The sequence below is a fragment of the Pelophylax lessonae genome, assembly GCF_965119305.1.
Source record: "Pelophylax lessonae genome assembly, chromosome: 8".
In the NCBI taxonomy this organism is placed as follows: Eukaryota; Metazoa; Chordata; class Amphibia; order Anura; family Ranidae; genus Pelophylax; species Pelophylax lessonae.
This window is the reverse complement of record NC_138775.1, coordinates 34616969-34638590: the sequence shown is the minus strand read 5'-3', so window position 1 is coordinate 34638590 and position 21622 is coordinate 34616969. Positions and strand designations below refer to the sequence as shown.

Below are 21622 nucleotides of genomic sequence, written 5' to 3'. Positions count from 1 at the left end.
CCCCAACAAAAGGGTCCCAAAAAAGTGGTACGGTACGGTTCAGAATTAGGGTACCATTCACAACTTTTGACAATGGAAACGGCAAAAATTGTGTACCGTACCGCTCAGTGGAAATGAGGCATAAGATCCGTGTTTCTGCTTTGCAGCAACACAAGATCTCCATTTACCTTTGTGACAGAACGGCGGTCTGCCATGTTTACATGTCGTTCTGCCACCTCCTCCAAATGATCAGTGGGTCTTGGTGGCGATCGCTGCTGCCGGACCTGCTGATTGGCTCGCGCTGTGTCAAATCAGATCTCCTGCGCGCCCCAGATCTCATGCACAAAATCACGTACAGGTACGTGATTTTGCGCTGCCGAGCCGCCCTGCTGCAGTATATACCGGAAGTGGTTAAGTCTGTCCTTATTTTACATAGGTTTGGTAATTCTAAATGAAATTGCACAGAGATTGTACAATTAGATTGGATGGTGTATGGCCAGCTTTATAGAGATCTTCCTATCAGCCCTAAACAAGGGACAGATTGATCTGATCCAACACAGGGACTGTCCCTGCAGGAGAATGACAGTAAGAGGCTGAGAATAATGACAGTTGGCATGCAGCGCAGTGCTGCACCTCCCATGTGTCAGTGAGTCAGTGTGTTGTACTGTGTCCCAGCAGTTGGAGGTGTTTCTCCCTCCAGGAGGGTGTGGAGGAGGGAGAGGCGGGTCCCAGCAATAGGGAACTGATCATTACAACTCAGGACGGAGAGCAGTGCTGCTGTTGGACCCTGAACAGCACATAGCAGCCCCCCCCCCCCCCCCAATTCATTCAAGGGGCCACAACACTCCTCCAGCCACAAGGCACCTGGGATCTGCTGGACTGACAGCTTGTCATGAGCCTAGAACAAGAGGGATAGAGATCTGATAGGATCTGATTGGGATTAATTAGGACGTTGGACATCTCCACTGGGATCTCTTGTAGCCCATCTAGTGGACCCTCTATGCTGGGAACGTAGAGGCATTTGAGTCATTCCAATCAGTGGGCTTTTTTTTGGATACAAAGTTTTCAATGGGATTTTCCTGCCTGTACTCTGATCTCCCTGGCCGGGTGACAAGGACACGGCTGACAGGATGTGATCAGGGTTACCCCTGGGGCCCCTTATAAGTGGGTCCCCTCCACATCTCCTGGATTTCAGAAGAACTTGTTACATTTATTCATTTTATAGAAACTTCTTTCCTACTTGGATAGAAACTTTTCATTGGGGTTTTCCTGCCTTTGATCTGAACAGCCAGGCAGGTGACAATGACACGGGTGACGTTCTTCAGCGTCCTTCTGGTTCAAATCTTACTGTATGGACTCAGTACCCAGGACAGGGGGGCACTCCGGACTCTACCCAATGATGAGGGTGCCATCAGCTGCAGTGGGGTAAGTGATACCTATGGATGGAAGACTAGAGGGATCTTTATCCCAAAACCAAAAATGTCATATATTGCAGTTTACACATGGCTGCTCACATCCATGCGATCCGATTCTGGCAGTCACACTGAGCTGTCCTAGTGTGTCGTTAATTTAACATTGACCCAATCATTCGATGTGGTGGCTGCATTCGTTTTTTTTTTTTTTTTTTATTGTAGGCTTATTTCCCCTCGGTTTTTACCTGGTGATCTGGCCAGTAGCACACCTCATGTATTAGAATGTCCCCACTCTGGATGAAGGAGCACAGGGGACATCTTTGGACAGCTGCATTGTTAGTCTGGGGGGAGGGGAGTGTTAGATGGACTAGCAGATTTAGATACACTAACAAATTGGAGCCAAACTCAAACTAATATTTTATAATCAGTTACAGTATCAGGTTTTTTTTTTTTTTGGGGATAAAGGTTTTACATGAATAAATAAAAGCTGATCATTGTAAGAACCTCTGTCAGTGGTAAATGGTTTAAACATCAGGGGTCTCCAAACTTCCTAAACAGAGGGCCATCCTAATGTACCGGACCACGGTCAGTGGAAATGGAAAATGTCCTGGCATCAGTGGGAGTAAACAATGGCCTATATTTGGTATTAGGGGAGATATTAGTGCCCCATTGTTGGTGTCACTGGGAGTAATAGTGCCCCACTGCTGGTGTCAGTGCATAAATTATTACTCCACTGTTGATGTCAGTGGAAGGAATAGTACCCCATCATTGGTATCAGTGGGAGGAATAGTACCCCATCATTGGCGTCAGTGCCCACTGATACCCCATCATTGGTATCAGTGGGAGGAATAGTGTCCCATCATTGGTGTTAGTGGGAAGAATAGTGCCCCATCATTGGTGTCAGTGGGAGGAATAGTGCTCCATCATTGGTGTCAGTGGGAAGAATAGTGCCCAAACATTGGTGTAAGTGGGAGGAATAGTGCCCCATCATTTGTGTCAGTGGGAGGAATAGTGCCCCATCATTGGTGTCAGTGGGAGGAATAGTGCCCCATCATTGGTGTTACTGGGAGGAATAGTGCCCCACTGTTGGTGTCTGTGCAAAATTATTACCCCATTGTTGATGTGAGTCAGGGAAATAGTGCCCCATTGTTGGTGTCAGTGGGAGGAATAGTGCCCCATCATTAGTATCAGTGAGCGGAATAGTGCCCCATCATTGGTGTCAGTGGTAGGAATAGTGCCCCATCATTGGTGTCAGTGGGAGGAATAGTGCCCCATCATTGGTGTCAGTGGGAGGAATGGTGCCCCATCATTGGTGTCAGTGCATACATTATTGCACCATTGTTGATGTCAGTGGGGGGGTGGGGGAATAGTGCCCTAAAGGCCAGATAAGGGCATGCAAAGAGACGCATTTGGCCCCTTGGCCACAGTTTGGAGACCACTGATTTACATTATTCGTTTGAAAAACAACAGACTTACTGGCCAGATCTTTAAGTGACAAAAGAAAGGCTAAAACAGAAAAGGAATGCAGCCATCACATCTAAGAATATCTAAGCTGTGATAAAATAAAGTTTTGCTTTTGGGTTTTCTACTGCTTAAGCCTAGGTTCACACCGCAGCAATGCGGCACATCTCATGTGATTCGCACAGGAACTGCACTTCATTTCTGTGCAAATCACATGCGATGTCTGTGTGGTGCGATTTAAACCATTTATTTTGTATGCTCAAATCACACCAAAATGTTTCAGGACCCTTTTTTCTTTTTTTTTTGCTGTACTGGAATCGGAACGCATGGGTGTTCACATCCATGTGATCCGATTCAGGCAATCACATTGTGTTTTGCGAGCTGTCCTAGTGGGTCGTTAATTTAACATTGACACCTGCAGCAGATAGCATGAACACTGTGGGATTTCAATGCAGTGCAGGAAACGAACAGGATTCACTGCATTCCCCGCATCGCATATATGAGAACCGAGGCTTAAGGTGACCATACATAGGTAGATTTTTATTTGAACATTCATAGAACAATCGTTTAGAACATTCGATCTTGCCATCTTGGAGTCAACTAATTTTGCTTGAAAGCCTTCACAATTGTGGCCAGACCTGCTATTTGAATAGAAGCCGGTTTCATTTCAATATGTGCGATTCCTGAGCGAAGCCTACATTCACAGTTAGAATTTTGTTTGTTCGAGAGTTTTTATTCTGTTCCTTCAAAATGTATGGTCGCTATGGTTGAAAATGAAGATTGGTTTCCTCTGCCAACCATTAGAAAATCAAGCAAAAGTTCAGAATTTGAAAAATTTTACGTAAATTTCACAGGACAGCTTTGGGCTCTGTGTTCACTATGCAGAGGCGATGAAGCGTGCGCGCATGTGCGTTCCCGCGTTTCGTGTGTAGGGCAGCCCATTCTTGTCAATGGGTTGCCCTATGTGCAAGAAAAGCTCAAAAGAAGTCCATGACCCTTTTGCAAAATCATGCTCCCTCAACTGCATGATGCTGCAGCACGTTGCAAAATGCGCACGTTGGCAGATGCGTGGGGTAAGAATTAATGGCATTGTCGCACCTCTTCCAAAGGGCAGTACGTTTCTCTGCCTGTCGGGACAGGTGTAAAGGTAGTGTTAGATGACAAGATTGACTTCTACGGCTTCCACATATTGTCCCTGGAAAGTGTCTGTAGATAAAGTGGTTGAAGGGTCCTAGTTAGCAGGTGCCCCTTATTGCCAGAGGCTGATTCAGTTGCCAGAGGCTGGTTCAGCTTGTGAAACTGTCCCTGGAAATGTAACTTGACAAGTACAGATCCACCAAAGATTTTTACTATGGAGAACCCAGAGCTGGTTAAAAAAAAGTCTACATTCCCTAATCTAAATCTTATTCATGGGCATCCACATGGGGGGAGGCAAGGGGGGGAAAAGTGCCCCCCCCCCCGGAATCTCAACTTCCCCTTTAAATTGGTTGTTAAGCCACTTTATACTATCCTGTGTGGTCTGTTTAATAATCCTGTGTGCCCGTGCCCATGTGTATGTGTTTTAAAAAAATAACCCGTTCTTTACCAGTTTCGGAGCGCCGATTGCCGCTCACGTGACCCGTCGCCTCTCTCTGTCTGAAAGCTGCCTGCAGCGGGCGGTGCTGAGGATTCCATGCTGACGTCAGTCGGGAGGGAAGGAGGAGAGGCCGAGAGGAGGAGAGAGGCAGCAGGTCATGTGAGCGGCGATCAGCGCTCTGAAAACTGGTAAAGAGCGGCTTATTTTCCCCCTTTAAAAACAAATATTTGCGAGTCACGGCTTGTGTGGTGACTGACATCAGCAGCTGTGCGGACCACTGTCCTCAGTCCCAGGCCCAGGAGAGGGGGAGCGCGGGCCAAGAAAATTGAGATTTGTGGCCCCGAGGCATGGCACGTGATGTCACAACACGTACTGATGTCATGTGCATGCATGCGCCGCCTGCTCAAACCCAAAACAGAGAGGGTCAGCTTTGCTTTTGCATCAGGTTTCTCAAACCTTTGAATGACTGTACTTTATGTGATAATGACTAAGTCCCTCCCCTTCATGACATTGTTGAAAGTGGGCGGAGCATGGCTGACTCTAAAATGATGCCCCCCCCCCTGGAAAATTTCTGCGGACGCCCATGATCTCATGGGGTTGATTTACTAAAACTGGAAAATGCAAAATCTGGTGCAGCTGTGCATGGTAGCCAATCAGCTTCAAACTTCAGCTTGTTAAAATAAGCTTTGAAAAAAAAAAAACTGGAAGCTGATTGGCTTCTATGCAGAGCTGCGCCAGATTTTGTACTCTTCAATTTTAGTAAATCAACCCCACAAGCCTATTTATAAAAAAAAAAGAAACAGCTGTAAGCATGTGACAAACATTGGCACTGCCATCTATTGTTTAATACGATTATTTCCTATGATCATCAGCGTCATCTGGTGGCCACATTGCAGTATTTTTGTTAAAAGCTCTCAATCAAGAAAATACCGTATAATGGCCACTTGATGGAGCTGCGATCCATTGGAAATAATCATATTAAACAAAATACAGTGATTTTTCGTTGTGGTTGTACAAATGTTTGTCATGTTTGTATATTTTCTAAATAGGCTCCTTAAAGTGCATCTCTAGGCAAAACTTTTTTTTTTTTTTTAAGTTTTGGCTAGAACTGGGAAGTGTTTAACATTGGTCCTTAACCTCCAGCTGTTACGGAACTATAAGTCCCATGTGGCATTGCAAGCCACTGACAGTTACAACCATGGCTTCCAAAGGCAGAGGCATGAAGGGACTTGTAGTTCCACAACAGCTGGAGGGCTACAGGTTAAGCACCCATGGGTTAGACCCTTTGTCAAATTTCAATACTGTTTGTGTCCCCATTGAGGAGATTCGCCTTTCTATTTGTACTGGTGGCCAGTGTCACCTAGAAAGAAAGTTATGGGAATTCTCAAATGGTAGAATTGTCATCAAGAGTGGTGTCTTCAAGGTGGTCATACAGGTTCCAATTTGGTGGAACAGTAGAACTTGCAACTCTATTTTTTATTGAAACTTCTAATCATTTGAAGGCATTAAATGGTGGTTCCCATGGACCGCAAGGGGTTATGGGTGAACCTGGTTGACTGAAAATTGTCACGTGAATGGCCAGTTCAAAGTACAAGCCAGACTGGTAGGTATCCTGTTGTTGGTGTCAATTCATCAGCAAAAGGATCTCTTAAAAGACCACTTGTTCTTGTATGGTCGTTCTGATGCTGGAAATGTTGCAGAACCACATGGTTATGTTGGGTCCCCTAAGGCAGGGACTCAACCTAAGCTCCTGGTATAGACAGGGAGCAACACTGTAGGAGGTGAGTGTTCTTGTTGCTTTCTTAGCAATTCTGTCAACAGCAGGTTGTCACCAACAAGACAATGACAGGTATGACATGGGCCTAACCCATCCCTCTCCTGAACCATAAAACATAACCTAACCCTCAGGTATATTCTTTGACACTTAGCCTGCCACTGATACCCAACCTAACCCTACAATATTACCCTTACCCTAACCTGACCCTACAGTATGACCCTTACCCTAATCTGACCCTAAAATATGACCCTTACCCTAACCTGACCCTACAATATGACCCTTACCCTAACCTGACCCTACAGTATGACCCTTACCCTAACCTGACCCTACAGTATGACCCTTACCCTAACCTGACCCTACAATATGACCCTTACCCTAACCTGACCATACAATATGACCCTTACCCTAACCTGACCCTACAGTATGACCCTTACCCTAACCTGACCCTACAGTATGACACTTACCTTAACCTGACCCTACAATAAGACCCTTACCCTAACCTGACCCTACAGTATGACCCTTACCCTAACCTGACCCTACAATATGACCCTTACCCTAACCTGACCCTACAGTATGACCCTTACCTTAACCTGACCCTACAATAAGACCCTTAACCTAACCTGACCCTACAGTATGACCCTTACCCTAACCTGACCCTACAATATGACCCTTGCCCTAACCTGACCCTACAGTATAACCCTTACCCTAACCTGACCCTACAATATGACCCTTACCCTAACCTGACCCTACAGTATGACCCTTACCCTAACCTGACCCTACAGTATGACCCTTACCCTAACCTGACCCTACAGTATGACCCTTACCCTAACCTGACCCTACAATATGACCCTTTGTTTTTTTCTGGGTGTTTGTACGCACGTTTTACAGCGTTTCTGTACAGTGTTTTTAAAGTGTTTTTGAGCTTTGGCAGATTTTTATTAATCGATAGAGGAAAAATATCATCCGTTTCATGATTTGCTGTTATGTTTTAAAGCTTTTCAGCGTTTTAGTCCCATTTTATTTATTATTTATTTATGAATATTATTATTAATGTATTCATTTTTTTTTGCATTTTTTTTTTTGTTAGGGGGTTGGGCCTGGGTTCACACTATTGCGAACACCAATGTTGCATGTGATTCGCACCGCATTGCTGTGCAGATTACATGTGATGTCTGTGCGATGCAAATTCTGCCATACAGTTTGTATGGCTGAACTCACCTCCCATTCGCATATAAATGCTGCAGGAACTTTTTCTTTCCCGCACTACAATCAGATCACATGGGCGTTCACACCTTTGCGATCCGATTCCTGTCCGAATTCACAGTTCGCATTGCGATCTGTGAACCGATCTAGGGGTGTCATTAACTTTGTATTGACACTCGCAGCGCTTCGCAGAGAGCAGTGTGTGGTACACTGGAATCGTGCTGGTTACCGCATCGCAATAGTGTGAACCCGGGCTGGGGTTTAGAGTTAGGTTTATGGTTTTAGGTTAGGGGTTAGGATTAGGGTTTGAGGTTAGGGTTCATTTAATTTTATTCATAACTTTATTATTATTATTTTTTATTGTTGTTATTATTATTTTATTCATCATTTTTATTTAATAATTATTACTACTTATTGTATTTAAGCAGAAAAATTCTCAAACACGTGCAACAAAATGTGTGGAAATGCACTTGTATAGAGAAAAAAAAGCTCTTAAAAAAAAACACCAATCTGCCTGATTTGAGCTACAAAAAAGGCTTAAAAACGTTCTTGAACTTAACCACTTAAGGACCAGGCCTATTACTGACACTTGCTGTTTAAAAGTTAAAATCAGTATTTTTTGCTAGAAAACTATTTAGAACCCTCAAACATTATACATATATTTTTTTTTAGCAGAGACCCTAGAAAATAAAATGGAGATTGTTGCAATACTTTATGTCACACCGTAATTGCACAGCGGTCTTACAAACGCAATTTTTTGGAAAAAATACACTTTTTTGAAAAAAATAAGAAAACAGCTTCTGCTTCTGTGTATTTTTTCCAAATTGGGGGGTTTTTCTAGCAAAAAATACAGATTTTACCTTGTAAACAACAAAAGTCAGAAATAGGCCTGGTCCTTAAGTGGTTAATTCCAGTGACAGACTGTGCTCCATGGATGTCATTTTTTTGATTTTGTCCATGTGACGGCACTCACCATCACTGAGAGTGAATGGACACGGAGAAAATGGTTTGGATAACTTCAAATAGGAGAGTAATATTTATCAACAATATCTCTCAAGAAATGTGAAGATCTAATCCCATTTTACACTGTGAGACCTATAGCCTGTTGCCATAAAGTTTGTGACTCCTAAATAATCAAAGCAATGCTTTGATGTGTATTCCATGTACTTCAATGTAGGAGACGGACAGACTGTCACTGGCAGTCTTTTCCTATTGTCTGTCTATCAAGGTGTGATGTGGATTGTGTTAAGTCTGTCTGTTCCATTGTTAAATGTTAATTATCTCACATTGTTTCTGTCCAGATCGCTAGATAATTAGTTCAGGTTAATTATATTTCTGTATACAATTTCATCTGCATAGGATAATGTAATCAGGCAACCCCTGACCTGTGTGTGGTAATCTGATATATAAATTCGGTGTGACTGTTCAATAAAGAGAGAGTTAAGTTGTCGGCTAGCTTTGTATGAGGGCGGCTGGGAAAATCTGATATCTATGTTCATGACTGTGAGGAAGCCGTATACTGACGGAAGTCCACAAGTACAGTGTGGGTTGAGGTTCCGTTACAGTCCAGAGTTCCACTTTAAGGACATAAGTGTAGCAGAGTGAAAGCATTGTGCAGGTTCCGCCCGGGGAGGAGAACATCATCTACATTCCTGGATAATAAGTGTTATCTAGAGCAAAGGAACAAGCGTTCACATTTTAAGCCGATGACAAACTTTTTTGGCAAGTGCCTATATTATCATTAGACATCAGGTGATGCTGATTGCGTCTGACACATTTACTGAATTTTCACAACTTAAAGTGGAACTGCAGACAAATTCTAAATGCATGTGAAGGATGACATCACACTTCTGCACTGCTCTAATGCACATGATTGTTGCGTCTGACAGCCCATTCATTTTGTGTGGGCTACCAATGCACCCTACGCAGTCCAAACTGCACATACCGTTTTTCGGGAACACAATGCAGAGTAATGCAGTGCGGTGCGGTGTTTTAGTGCTCATTTACATGACTCATATCGCCCTTCACTGAAAAGCGTTTTAGGGTGGATTGCTTTTCAAAAGGTGTTTGGCTGGTGGTGAGGAAGTGATATTTCACTTCCTTACTGCCTATTTTAAGCCCAAAATGTGGATACACTGTGCAGCCCCATTCACTTAAATGAGTCATTTTTGGCAGCGGTACCACCTGTCGGATGCAAAGTGCCATTTAAATTTCCCCTTGGCTGTAAAACAGAGCTTTGTACACTCATCATGTGTACAGCCCTGAGCGGCTGCATTGCTGTGTTTATGTGGGTGATAGTGTAGGGGTGGAGGGCAGTAAACCCTTCGGCTCAGCTGCTTGCTTGTGCTGATCTCCATGTAAATAAGCCTTTATTACATTGGGGTGCCATTCGAAATGGCAACACAATGCAATAATGCATGGGTGTTAACGTATTGCAAAAGTTTGTCTTAATAACCAACTGAACTTTCAGTTTAAATGAGTTACATTTGCAAGAAAAAAACAAATGATGACCTAGTCTAACTCTACGATATAATCCTTAGTCTAATCTGACCCTACAATATGACCCTTAGCCTAACCTGATCCTACAATATAACCCTTAGCCTAACCTGACCCTACAATATAACCCTTAGCCTAACCGGACCCTACAATATAACCCTTAGCCTAACCTGACTTCACTTATGACCCTTAGCCTTACTTGACCCTACAATATGACCCTTAGCCTAACCTGATCAAAAATATGACCCTTAGCCTAACCTGACTCTACAATATGATCCTTAGCCTAAATTGACCCTACAATATGATCCTTAGCCTAACCTGACCCTACAATATGATCCTTAGCCTAAAATGACCCTACAATATGATCCTTAGCCTAACCTTACAATATGACCCTTAGCCTAAACTGACACTACAGTATGACCCTTAGGCTAACATGACCCTACAATATGACCCTTAGCCTAACCTGACCCTATAATATGACCCTTAGCCTAACCTTACAATATGACCATTAGCCTAACCAAACCCTTCAATATGACCCTTAGCCTAACCTTACAATATGACCCTTAGCCTAACCTTACAATAGGACCCTTAGCCTAACCTTACAATATGACCCTTAGCCTAACTTGACCCTACAATATGACCCTTAGCCTAACCTAATCCTACAATATGACCCTTAGCCTAACCTGACCCTACAATATGGTACCCAATAATACCAAACGGAACCTTTAGTTTAAATTCGCTAAATAAGTTACATTTTGCAAAAAAACAAAAACAAATGATGTGCAAAACCTGAGGGGGGGTTGTCCTAACTTTAAGAAGACAGAGAGCTGATTGGTGGGAAGAGACACCCCCCCCCCCCCCCCTTCCTTCACACAGCACACAGGAACGGAGCTGACTCCCCTGGAGTTTGGAGACCATTGATCTACAGTATGTGTACATTGTATAAATGTACAACCTGATGTAAGGGGGAAATCTAATGGGCAACCTGATGTAAGGGCGGACTCTGATGGGGATTCTGATGTAAGAGGGAACTCTGATGGGGACTCTGATGTTAGGGTGAACTCTGATGGGGACCCTGATGTAAGGGGGAACTTTGATGGGGACCCTGATGTATGGGGGAACTCTGATGGGGACCCTGATGTATGGGGGAACTCTGATGGGGACCCTGATGTAAGGGGGAACTCTGATGGGGTCCCTGAAGTAAGGGGGGACTCTGATGGGGTCCCTGAAGTAAGGGGGAACTCTGATGAGAACTCTGATGTAAGGGGGAACTCTGATGGGGATTCTGATGTACGTGGGAACTCTGATGGGGACCCTGATGTAAGTGGGGAACTCTGATGGGGACCCTGATGTAAGGGGGAACTCTTATGGGGACCCTGATGTAAGGGGGAACTCTTATGGGGACCCTGATGTAAGGGGGAACTCTGATGGGGACCCTGATGTAAGGGGGAATTCTGATGGAGATCCTGATGTAAGGGGGAACTCTGATGGGGACCTTGATGTAAGATGGATTCTGATGGGGACCCTGATGTTAGGGTGAAATCTGATGGGGACCCTGATGTAAGGGGGAACTCTGATGGGGACCCTGATGTAAGGGGGAACTCTGATGGGGACCCTGATTTTAGGGGGACCTCTGATGGAGAACCTGATGTAAGGGGGAACTCTGATGGGGACCCTGATGTAAGGGGAAACTGTGATGGGGGACCCTGATGTAAGGGGGAACTCTGATGGGGACCCTGATGTAAGGTGAACTCTGATGGAGACCCTGATGTTAGGGGGAACTTTGATGGAGACCCTGATGTAAGGGGAAACTCTGATGGGCACCCTGATGTAAGGGGAAACTCTGATGGAGATGATGATGTAAGGCGGGAATTCTTATGGGGACTTTGATATAAGGGGGGACTCCAAAAATAATTTTTTCGACCTGACAATAAGTGTAAAATTTATGATGTGGCCCTTGTGCTGAAAAGCCTGGAGACCATCGATCTACAGTATTTGTACATTGTATAAAATCAGAAGAGAAATGTATCAAACATGAGGAAAGGAATGCTGTAGTATGTGATCCCTATTGCATACTGGAGACATTAGATATATAGATCACTTGTTTACCGCACATTACACAACTGGTTTCTCAATGCATGCTTTTTAATGTAAATGTCTGTGTGTGCCGCCACCAGAAAGGTTGTTATCATTATCATTAATAAATTAGAACATAGATCACTTTTTGGCATTCATATGATTCCAAATTATCGGCTTCCTGGAATCAGTGCCATTAATCTCACTTTGATAGTAATTATCGCTGTGAAAGAATAATTTGTCCGCATTGGTTTTACCAATGGGTTCTATGTAAATTGGAGGGTTGGGGTTATTGGAAAAATTATAGTGACCAAACACAACATATTAATTTATGTACAGTGTTGGGACAATGGCATCTGGAGCCCGGGGCCAACATTCGCAACTGCACCCCCCCCCCCCCCCCCCGCCATGTATGAGCATTATGTGTCAGCAAAAATCACTCCACAGAGTGCTAATCTGCATGCTTACCAAGGTTCCCCATCACTGCCCTAGGCATTCAGAAATGTTTAAAGGGACACCAGATGTTTGGGAAGGAGTTAAAATGTTATCAATTTTCAGTATTGATAACTGTGCACCAGTAATGATAATGATCTATAAACATGTACGCCAGGGTAAATTCCATAGGATCAAAATATTATATTTCTGCTTGATCTATTTTTGTCAAAAATATGTGCTTAATTATTTTCACAGGTATTTATATGGTACTGACAATGCGTGCTCTACATTCTGTACATTCAAACCAGTCCCTGCCCTCAAGGAGCTTACAATTTAAACTGGAACTAAAGTCTTCATACTTACCTGTCCAATGGTCCTGTGCAGGAAGGGCTGGCCCAAGACATGCTGCCCCCCACCCCCCCCCCCAAAAAAATAAAAAAAATAAATTACGCCCACCAAAAGGCCCTGTTAGAAGACGCGAATTGGCTAATACGCATGTGCGAATTAGCGCCTGGATAATACGCATTAGCTAACGTGCGTGACCCCACGCACATGATGCGTTCTCACGTTCTCACACGTTGACCCGGACGTTTGGCGCCAAAGGAGGCCTATTTAAAGGCAGCTGGTGCATTTGCACTTTGCTGTGTTGTCTTCAGCTCTCCTGTGTTCTGAACCTGCTTCCTGTTTGATTCCTGTCTACCTGTTGACCCTTGGCTCGTCCCTGACCTCGCTTGTTTGCTGCCTGTCCTGATCCCGGCTCGTTTTGACTACTCTTCTGGATTCTCCTTGTCGGCTCATCCATCTTCGGACCTTGACCGGTTACCCCCTGGTGGGGCGACCCTGGGGACCGCGACCTGGTATCTACCTGCAGCCAAATCCATCCTCACCATCAGAGGCTCTGGTGAAGACCGGTGGGTGCTTAGACCCCGCACCTCAGGCTAGCCTGTGCTACTCACCTCGGGTTTCCATCCAAGCTCCGCCCACCGGCAATGGTAAGCCTTCTCAGCACGACAGGCTTCCACCTGCCTTATAACAGGCCCCCACATCCATTATTTTATATCTTGATAATTGAAACTAAAATGAAGTTTATCAGGTTTGCATGCAACAGCTCCTTGTCTATATGCAAAATCATATGACATACCATTTTGTTCAATTTCAAATTTTGTTTGTCTGAATGTCTGACGTCATTGCGCACACCACAATCATATGAGGGACGTTCCCTGGAGGAGATGCTCCGCCTCCTCATACTCATCAGTTTGCACTACGGGCGGCAGTATGAGATGGGAAATGCCGCCCGTAATGCGCCTCAAACTGAGGAAATACAAAACTGCTGGAAAAAAAAATCTTGGGAGTCAAATTGCTTCCCCTCTCAAAGTGCCGCCTGGGTCCAATGGACCCAGCAGGGCCCATGGTAGGGCCGGCCCTGTGTACAGGCATTCAGAGACCGGCCCAGCAATGTAAGTTGAGATGCGCATGTGCAGCTTAGTTACAGTGCCAGAGACAACAGCGAGCAGGCAGGTAGGGGCATATAATTGCAGAAGAGAGTGCATGTCTCTTCTGCCATAAAAACCTGCTTGCTTACAGTTTTTACAATGGAACTTTAGTTCCCTGTGACGGTCCCTATCTCACATAGGAAGTTGTACAGGTGCATCTCATAAAATTAGAATATTATCAAAAAGTATATGTAAATGTATTTCAGTAATTCAATTCAAGAAGTGAAACTCAGATATTTTATACAGATGTGTTACACACAGAGTGATATATTTCAAGCATTTCTTTCTTTTAATTTTGATGATTATGGCTTACAGAGAGTGAAAACCCAAAATTCAGTATCTCATAAAATTAGAATATTACATAAGACTAATAAAAAAAAGGATTTTTAATACGGAAATGTTGGCTTACTGAAAAGTATGTCCATGTACAGTATAGTATGCACTCAATGCTTGGTCAGGGCTCCTTTTGCATGAATTACTGTATCAATGCGGCGTGGCATAGAGAATTTCCTGGTAGTGGGCTGTGCTGACTTTGGACTTGATAAAACACAGTGGACCAACACCAGCAGATGACATGTCTCCCCAAATCATCACTGACTGTGGAAACTTCACTCTGGACCTCATGCAACTTGGATTCTGTGCCTCTCCACTCCTCCTCCAGACTCTGGGATCTTGATTTCCAAATGTAATGCAACATTTTCCACAGTCCGTGATGATTTGGGGAACCATGTCATCTGCTGGCCATAAGTCAGTGCAGCCCTCTACCAGGAAATTCTAGAGCACTGTCAGAATGTTTATACTGCTCTGATATAACAGTGTCTATTTATGTAAATAAGTACAGATCTGTAAGTTAGGAGATTATCAACTTATTTCCATAAATCAACAAAATGCAAGATCGTTTTAAAGTGGAGTTCCACTCATTTTTGGAACTTTAGATCTATGTAATCCCCTTTAAAACGGCTTTTACCAATGGAAACTTTTTTTTTTTTTTTTTTTGCTAGTAAATACCTTAATTTCTGCTTTATTCCTCCTCACCTCACTTCCGGGTCCGATCGGCGATGACGTCATTCGGCGATTTGCAGTGTCTGCTGGGATGTATTCTATTCCAGAAATCTCGCAGTAGCTGAGCTGTAGTGAGCCGTGCCTGCCCCGCCTCCTCTCATTAAGTTGTATTGTATGAATGTATTAAGGCTGTTCTCTGCCCCGCCTCCGCCCCGCCTCCTCTCTTTGGTTGTATTGTATGAATGTATTAAGGCTGTTCTCTGCCCCGCCTCCGCCCCGCCTCCTCTCATTGGTTGTATTGTATGAATGTATTAAGGCCGTTCTCTGCCCCGCCTCCGCCCCGCCTCCTCTCTTTGAGTTGTATTGTATGAATACAACTCAATGAGAGGAGGCGGGCAGAGGAGGCGGGGCGGAGGCGGGGCAGAGAACGGCCTTAATACATTCATACAATACAACCAATGAGAGGAGGCGGGGCGGAGGCGGGGCAGAGAACAGCCTTAATACATTCATACAATACAACCAATGAGAGGAGGCAGGGCAGGCACGGCTCACTACAGCTCAGCTACTGCGAGATTTCTGGAATAGAATACATCCCAGCAGACACTGCGAATCGCCGAATGACGTAATCGCCGATCGGACCCGGAAGTGAGGAGAGGAGGAATAAAGCAGAAATTAAGGTATTTACTAGCAAAAAAAAAAAAAAAAAAGTTTCCATTGGTAAAAGCCGTTTTAAAGGGGATTACATACAGCTATGTATTCCAACCTATTAAAAATGGGTGGAACTCCGCTTTAAGTGACACTAAACTGAAGATAAGGATCAATACAAAACTGTGTAAAAATATATATATTTATTGAATACTACAGTGCAAGAAAAAACTGGTAAAGAAAGATAATTTAACCATAAATACTATGAAATATTCATTACGTGATCAACGAATGTTAGCCACAAACATTGGAATAAGTATATCTGACATAGGTATATATATATATATATATATATATATATATATATTAACCATAGGTTGTCTCATATGGTTAATAGTATTGTCTAGAAGAATACATCATTTAAGAAAATCGAATAAAGATAACACTATTCCGTTATCTGTTTGGATGAAGAGAGAGACACATGCTCAGATTTAAAAGGAAAGGAACTACTCTCTTATAAAAAGAGGACAGGACATATTTTTTTCTCTTTCTTTCTCCTGACCTTCTTCCCAGATATGTCTAAGGTTGTTCACCTGAATACTGGGAAGAAGGGGGGGGGGGGGTATATCAGGATTATTGGGGAGATTATATAAAAGAAAAATGGAAATATGTCATATTCTGTTTTAAATAGAAATTTTGAGCAGTGGCGTCCATGTTGTAGAAGGTCACTGAAAGTTCAAACCTCCTTTGAATACATGTCTTGGGAATAAATATTCTTATATATATTTCCTACTGTAGACTGTTTTCACTAAGATTGGTATATGCTTTTAAAAAGAAATTAATCGATTAAAAAGAACTTGTTACATATTGATTTGTGGAAATAAGCTGAGATTCTCCTACTTTACAGATCTTTGCTTATTTACATAAATGGAGACACTGTTATATCAGAGCAGTATAAATATTCTGACAGCACTTCATGCTTCCCTCTGCTGACCAGCTTTATTAAGATGCTGACTTGGCACCTGCCCACACTGCCAAAAGTACCAATACCTGGTTTAATGATCATGGTATCACTGTGCTTGATTGGCCAGAAAACTGGCCTGACCTAAACCCCATAGAGAATCTGTGGGGTATTGTCAAGAGGAAGATTAGAGACACCAGACACAACAAAGAAGATGAGCTGAAGGCCACTATCAAAGCAACCTGGGCTTCCATAACACATCAGCAGTGCCACAGGGTGATCGCCTCCATGCCACGACGCATTGCTGTAGGACTATATGTAAAAGGAGCCCTGACCAAGTATTAGGTGCATACTATACACATGGACATACTTTTCAGTAAGCCAATATTTCTGTATTAGAAATCTTTTATTTTTTTATAGGTCTTATGGAATATTCTAATTTTTTGAGAGACTGGATTTTGGGCTTTCACTAGCTGTAAGCCATAATCATCAAAATTAATAGAAAAAAATGCTTGAAATATATCACTCTGCATCCATATAAATTATGAGTTTCACTTTTTGAATTGAATTACTGAAATTACTTTTTGATGATATTCTAATTTTATGAGATGCACCTGTACATACACATACTGGGGCCAGTTTAGACAGGAGCCAAGAATATGGTAGGAAACCCATTCAACCTCAGAGAAAACATTCAAACTCCATGCAGATAGTGTTCTGGTTGAGATTTGAGGACCTGAGGACCCTTGACCTGCAAGACAGAAGAGCTAACCACTAAGTCACAGCTGATTATGCTTTTGATATTGAAACTCTACACACCCAGACCATCCACGCTGACTTTAGGGCCATTGTTGGACATCATTTGACAAATGCAGCGTGCTTTGGACATCAGTTTAGGATGCTTCTGAAATCATTCAGAACTCATTGCAGGTGGATTTGACCGGCTTCAGGATGCTTTTTTTTATTCCTATAGATAGACCCAGGGCTTTTTTTCTCAGAGTAGGTACAGGAACTCCCCCCTTCTGAGTCACAACTTGTCTCCGCCCCCTACCCACCCCCAAGCACATCCCTTGGTCTCACCCCCTACCCACCTCCCAGTATCGCTCCTTTTAGAGAACACAGAACCAAGTATCATTCTGTGGTGTATTGAACTTGTTAACCACTTTACCACCGGAGGATTTTGCTGTCTTCCGTCCAGGCCACTTTTTGCGATTCGGCGCTGTGCGACTTCAACTGACAATTGCGCGGTCGTGCGACGCCGTACCCAAACGAAATTTACGTCCTTTTTTTCTGATAAACAGAGCTTTCTTTTGGTGGTATTTGATCACCTGTGCGATTTTTACTTTTTGCGCTATAAACAAAAAAAGAGCGTTTATTTTGAAAAAATAACAATATTTTTAACATTTTTTTATATGAAATTCCCCCCAAAAAAGATGTAAAAACCAATTTTTTAAAAATTTTTGGCCAATTTGTTTTCTGCTACCTATGTTTGGTAAAAAAAATTACAATAAGCGTATTTTGATTGGTTTGCGCAAAAGTTATTGCGTTTACTAACAAAGGGAAAGATTTCTGTCATTTTTGGTGTTTTTTTTTTTAACGCGTAATGGCGGCGATCTGCGATTTTTTTTGTGGGACTGCGACATTGCGGCGGACAGATCGGACCCTTGACTGACATTTTTGACACTTTTGGGGGTACCAGTGACATTACTACAGTAATCAGTGCTATATATATGCACTGTTACTGTAAAAATGACACTGGCAGGGAAGGGGTTAATTTTATTGGAGAGGGAGGGGTTAATGTATGCCTGGTGCTTACTGACGTGTAGGGGGGGAGGGGCCTGAGTGAGTCATGGACAGATCGGATGTCCAGCTATGCTGAACAGTCCGATCTGTCACTCCCTGTCACTATGGAGATCCGCCCGGCGATCGGGGCAGAGCAGCGGCGATCGCCGCTGCTCCTCCCCTGGCCCGACTCCCGCTGTGAATGAAAACAGCGGGAGCGCCGCCCAGAAGGGGGAGTGTCCAGTCACGTTAATACTACGTGGCTGGACGATAACGAACCACTTTGCCGCAGTACTATTACCGTACTCGGTCGGCAAGTGGTTAATTATAACAAGAAAAGCAGCACAATAGATCCCCTGCAGCCAGCAACAATATACCCCAGAAACAAGAGATCACCTATACAACAATACCCCTACCCCCCACCCCCACAACAAAATACCACCCCAGCAGCAATAGATCCACCCCAAAGACAATAGACCACCAGGAACAGCATTAAATTCTCCAGCAGCCAGCAACAATAGACCTCTCTCTCAACAGTAGATCCCTTCTAGCAACAACTGACTCCCCAGAAATATAAGTTCCCATCCAGCAAAAATAGATCTTCCTCCAGCAACAATAGACCCCCATGCAAAAATGGATCCCCACTGGCGACAATAGATCTCCCAGTGGCCATCATCAATAGACTGTCCAGCACACCCCAGCACCCCTTGCACTTAAATAAATTCAGTGTTGGAGGTGCCGGAACTGCGTTCCTCCGCGTTCCCCCTGAAAAAAGGCCCTGGATAGACTCATATGGGGAATTTAATTGTTCTGAAGCAAACAAAACCTGGTTGACCAAACAAAATGGTGCAAACGCTACACACCAAGCTCAGTTATAACACCTTTACTGGTGATCACCCCACCTGGTATCCTCACTCTTCAATATGTTCGACCTTTATACTAAATGTGTCAGTGGGTGAGGATCACGTGTAGTGTTATCATTGGACTTTTCCACGTGAACTGAAGATGTTTTAGCTGAACCTGGTATACGGCATTTGCTCCATATTTTTTTGGTGGGCTGTGGGCAAAGACGTGCTCCTTAGCTGTACCAGACCTGAGGTGGAAATTGGAAATCCAAGCGCAGGCTTTTGGAGCAGTATTGTGTTTTTTTGGTTTGGTGATAAAAGTGACAAATCTCATTGGCACCAAGAAACGAGGGAGACCTTTGTCCTCCCTATATGTAATAGCGAGCTCACACGTGATTTTTATAGCAATATGGGGTTTTGAATGTTCCATAGTTATATAATTTTATTACCCACTGGATGACTTAGTGTTGGAAGCTGCTACATAGATTCAGCTCAGACAGCCATCTGAAACGACCACAGTGATTTATACCTCGAAATTTATTACAGTATTTTATAGCAATGACAATTTACATGGTGCTTTAAAATATATTGTACATGTATGTCACTCCCTGCCCTCAAGAGGTTTACAGTCTAAGGTACCTACGTCACATACATACATTGACATACTAGGACCAATTTAAACAGAAGTCAAGACTGAACCCACTCTCTTTGGAATGTGGGAGGAAATCCATGCAAGTACAGGGAGAACATGAAAACTCCATGCAGGTAGTGTCAGAGTCAGGATTTGAACTGATGACACCAGTGCTGCAAGGCATGGGTGCAAACATGTTAACAGTGCTGCCAAAGTGGGTTAGTATTTAAATGTACATCTCAGAGCAGTGGTCTCCAAACTGTGGCCCAGGGGCCAGATGTGGCTCTTTGCTTGCCTTTATTCGGCCCTTGGAGCATGATTCTTCGCTCTGATATGAGGCACCAATCCTTCCACTGACACCAACAAGGAGGCACTATTCCTCCCACAGACACAAACAATGGGGTACTATTCCTTCCACTGACACCAACAATAGAGTACTTTTTCTCCCACTGACACTAACAGTGGGGCAGTATTCCTCCCACTGACACCAACAATCCGGCACTATTCCTTCCACTGACCAAAAATGGGGCACTATTCCTTCCACTGACCAAAAATGGGATACTAATCCACTAATACCAAAAATGGAGTACTATTCCTTCCACTCACATCAACAATGGGGTACTTTTTCTCCCACTGACACTAAGTGGGGCAGTATTCCTCCCACTGACACCAACAATCCGGCACTATTCCTTCCACTGATACCAACAATAGGGCACTATTCCTTCCACTGATACCAACAATAGGGCACTATTCCTTCCACTGATACCAACAATAGGGCACTATTCCTTCCACTGATACCAACAATAGGGCACTATTCCTTCCACTGACACCAATATTGGGGTACTATTTCTTCCACTGGTACCAACAATGGAGTTCTATTCCTTCCACTGGTACCAACAATGGGGGTACTATTACTACCGCTAAAAGCAAAAATTGGGTACTTTCCCCCCCACTTATGCCAACAATGGGGCACTATTCCTTCCAAATGAATGGATGAATGGCACTGCAACGCATCAACGTATGCAACACATGCATTCCCTCAATGCACAGATGTTAGTGGGCCCCAAACAATACTGTGCCTTGTCTACTATCACTACTGAAAGCCAACACCCCTTCGACCTATTCACCCCACTGACACCAACAATTGGGACAAACATAAAGTACACTATATTGTCAAAAATATTGGGACACCTGTCTTAACACGCACATGAATTTTAATGGAATCCCAGTCTTAGTCCGTAGGGTTTAACACTGAGTTGGCCCACCCTTTGCAGCTATAACAGCTTAAACTCTTCTGGGAAGGCTGTCCACAAGGTTTAGGAGTGTGTCTATGGGAATGTTTGACCATTCTTCCAGAAGCGCATTTGTGAGATCAGGCACTGATGTGGAGGAGAAGGCCTGGCTCGCAGTCTCCGCCCTAATTCATCCAAAAGGTGTTCTATCGGGTTGAGGTCATTCGGTGGAGAGTGGATTATGGTGCAGGGTTGTTTTTCAGAGGTTGGGCTTTGCTCTTAGTTCCAGTGAAGGGAACTCTTAAGGCGTCAGCATACCAAGACATTTTGGACCATTTCATACTCTCAACTTTGTGGGAACAGTTTGGGGATGGCCCCTTCCTGTTCCAACATGACTGCACACCAGTGCACAAAGCAAGGTCCATAAAGACATGGATGAGTGAGTTTGGGGTGGAGGAACGTGACTGGCCTGCACAGAGTCCTGACCTCAAACTGATAGAACACCTTTGGGATGAATTCGAGCGGAAACTGTGAGCCAGGCCTTCTCTCTAACATCAGTGTCTGACCTCACAAATGCGTTTCTGGAATAATGGTCAAACATTCCCATAGACACACT

At 43.7% G+C, this 21622-nt stretch overlaps 1 protein-coding gene across 1 annotated transcript in view; it reads left to right on the top strand.

Moving 5' to 3' along the window:
• The first annotated feature begins 1241 nt into the window (after positions 1-1241).
• Positions 1242-21622, top strand: part of IL17RC (interleukin 17 receptor C) — a 126822-nt gene continuing 106441 nt past the window's right edge. The window contains exon 1 of the mRNA XM_082265783.1: positions 1242-1404. Within this exon, the coding sequence (XP_082121909.1) occupies positions 1282-1404 (123 nt within the window). The 5' untranslated portion in view covers positions 1242-1281. The remainder of the gene's footprint in view (positions 1405-21622) is intronic.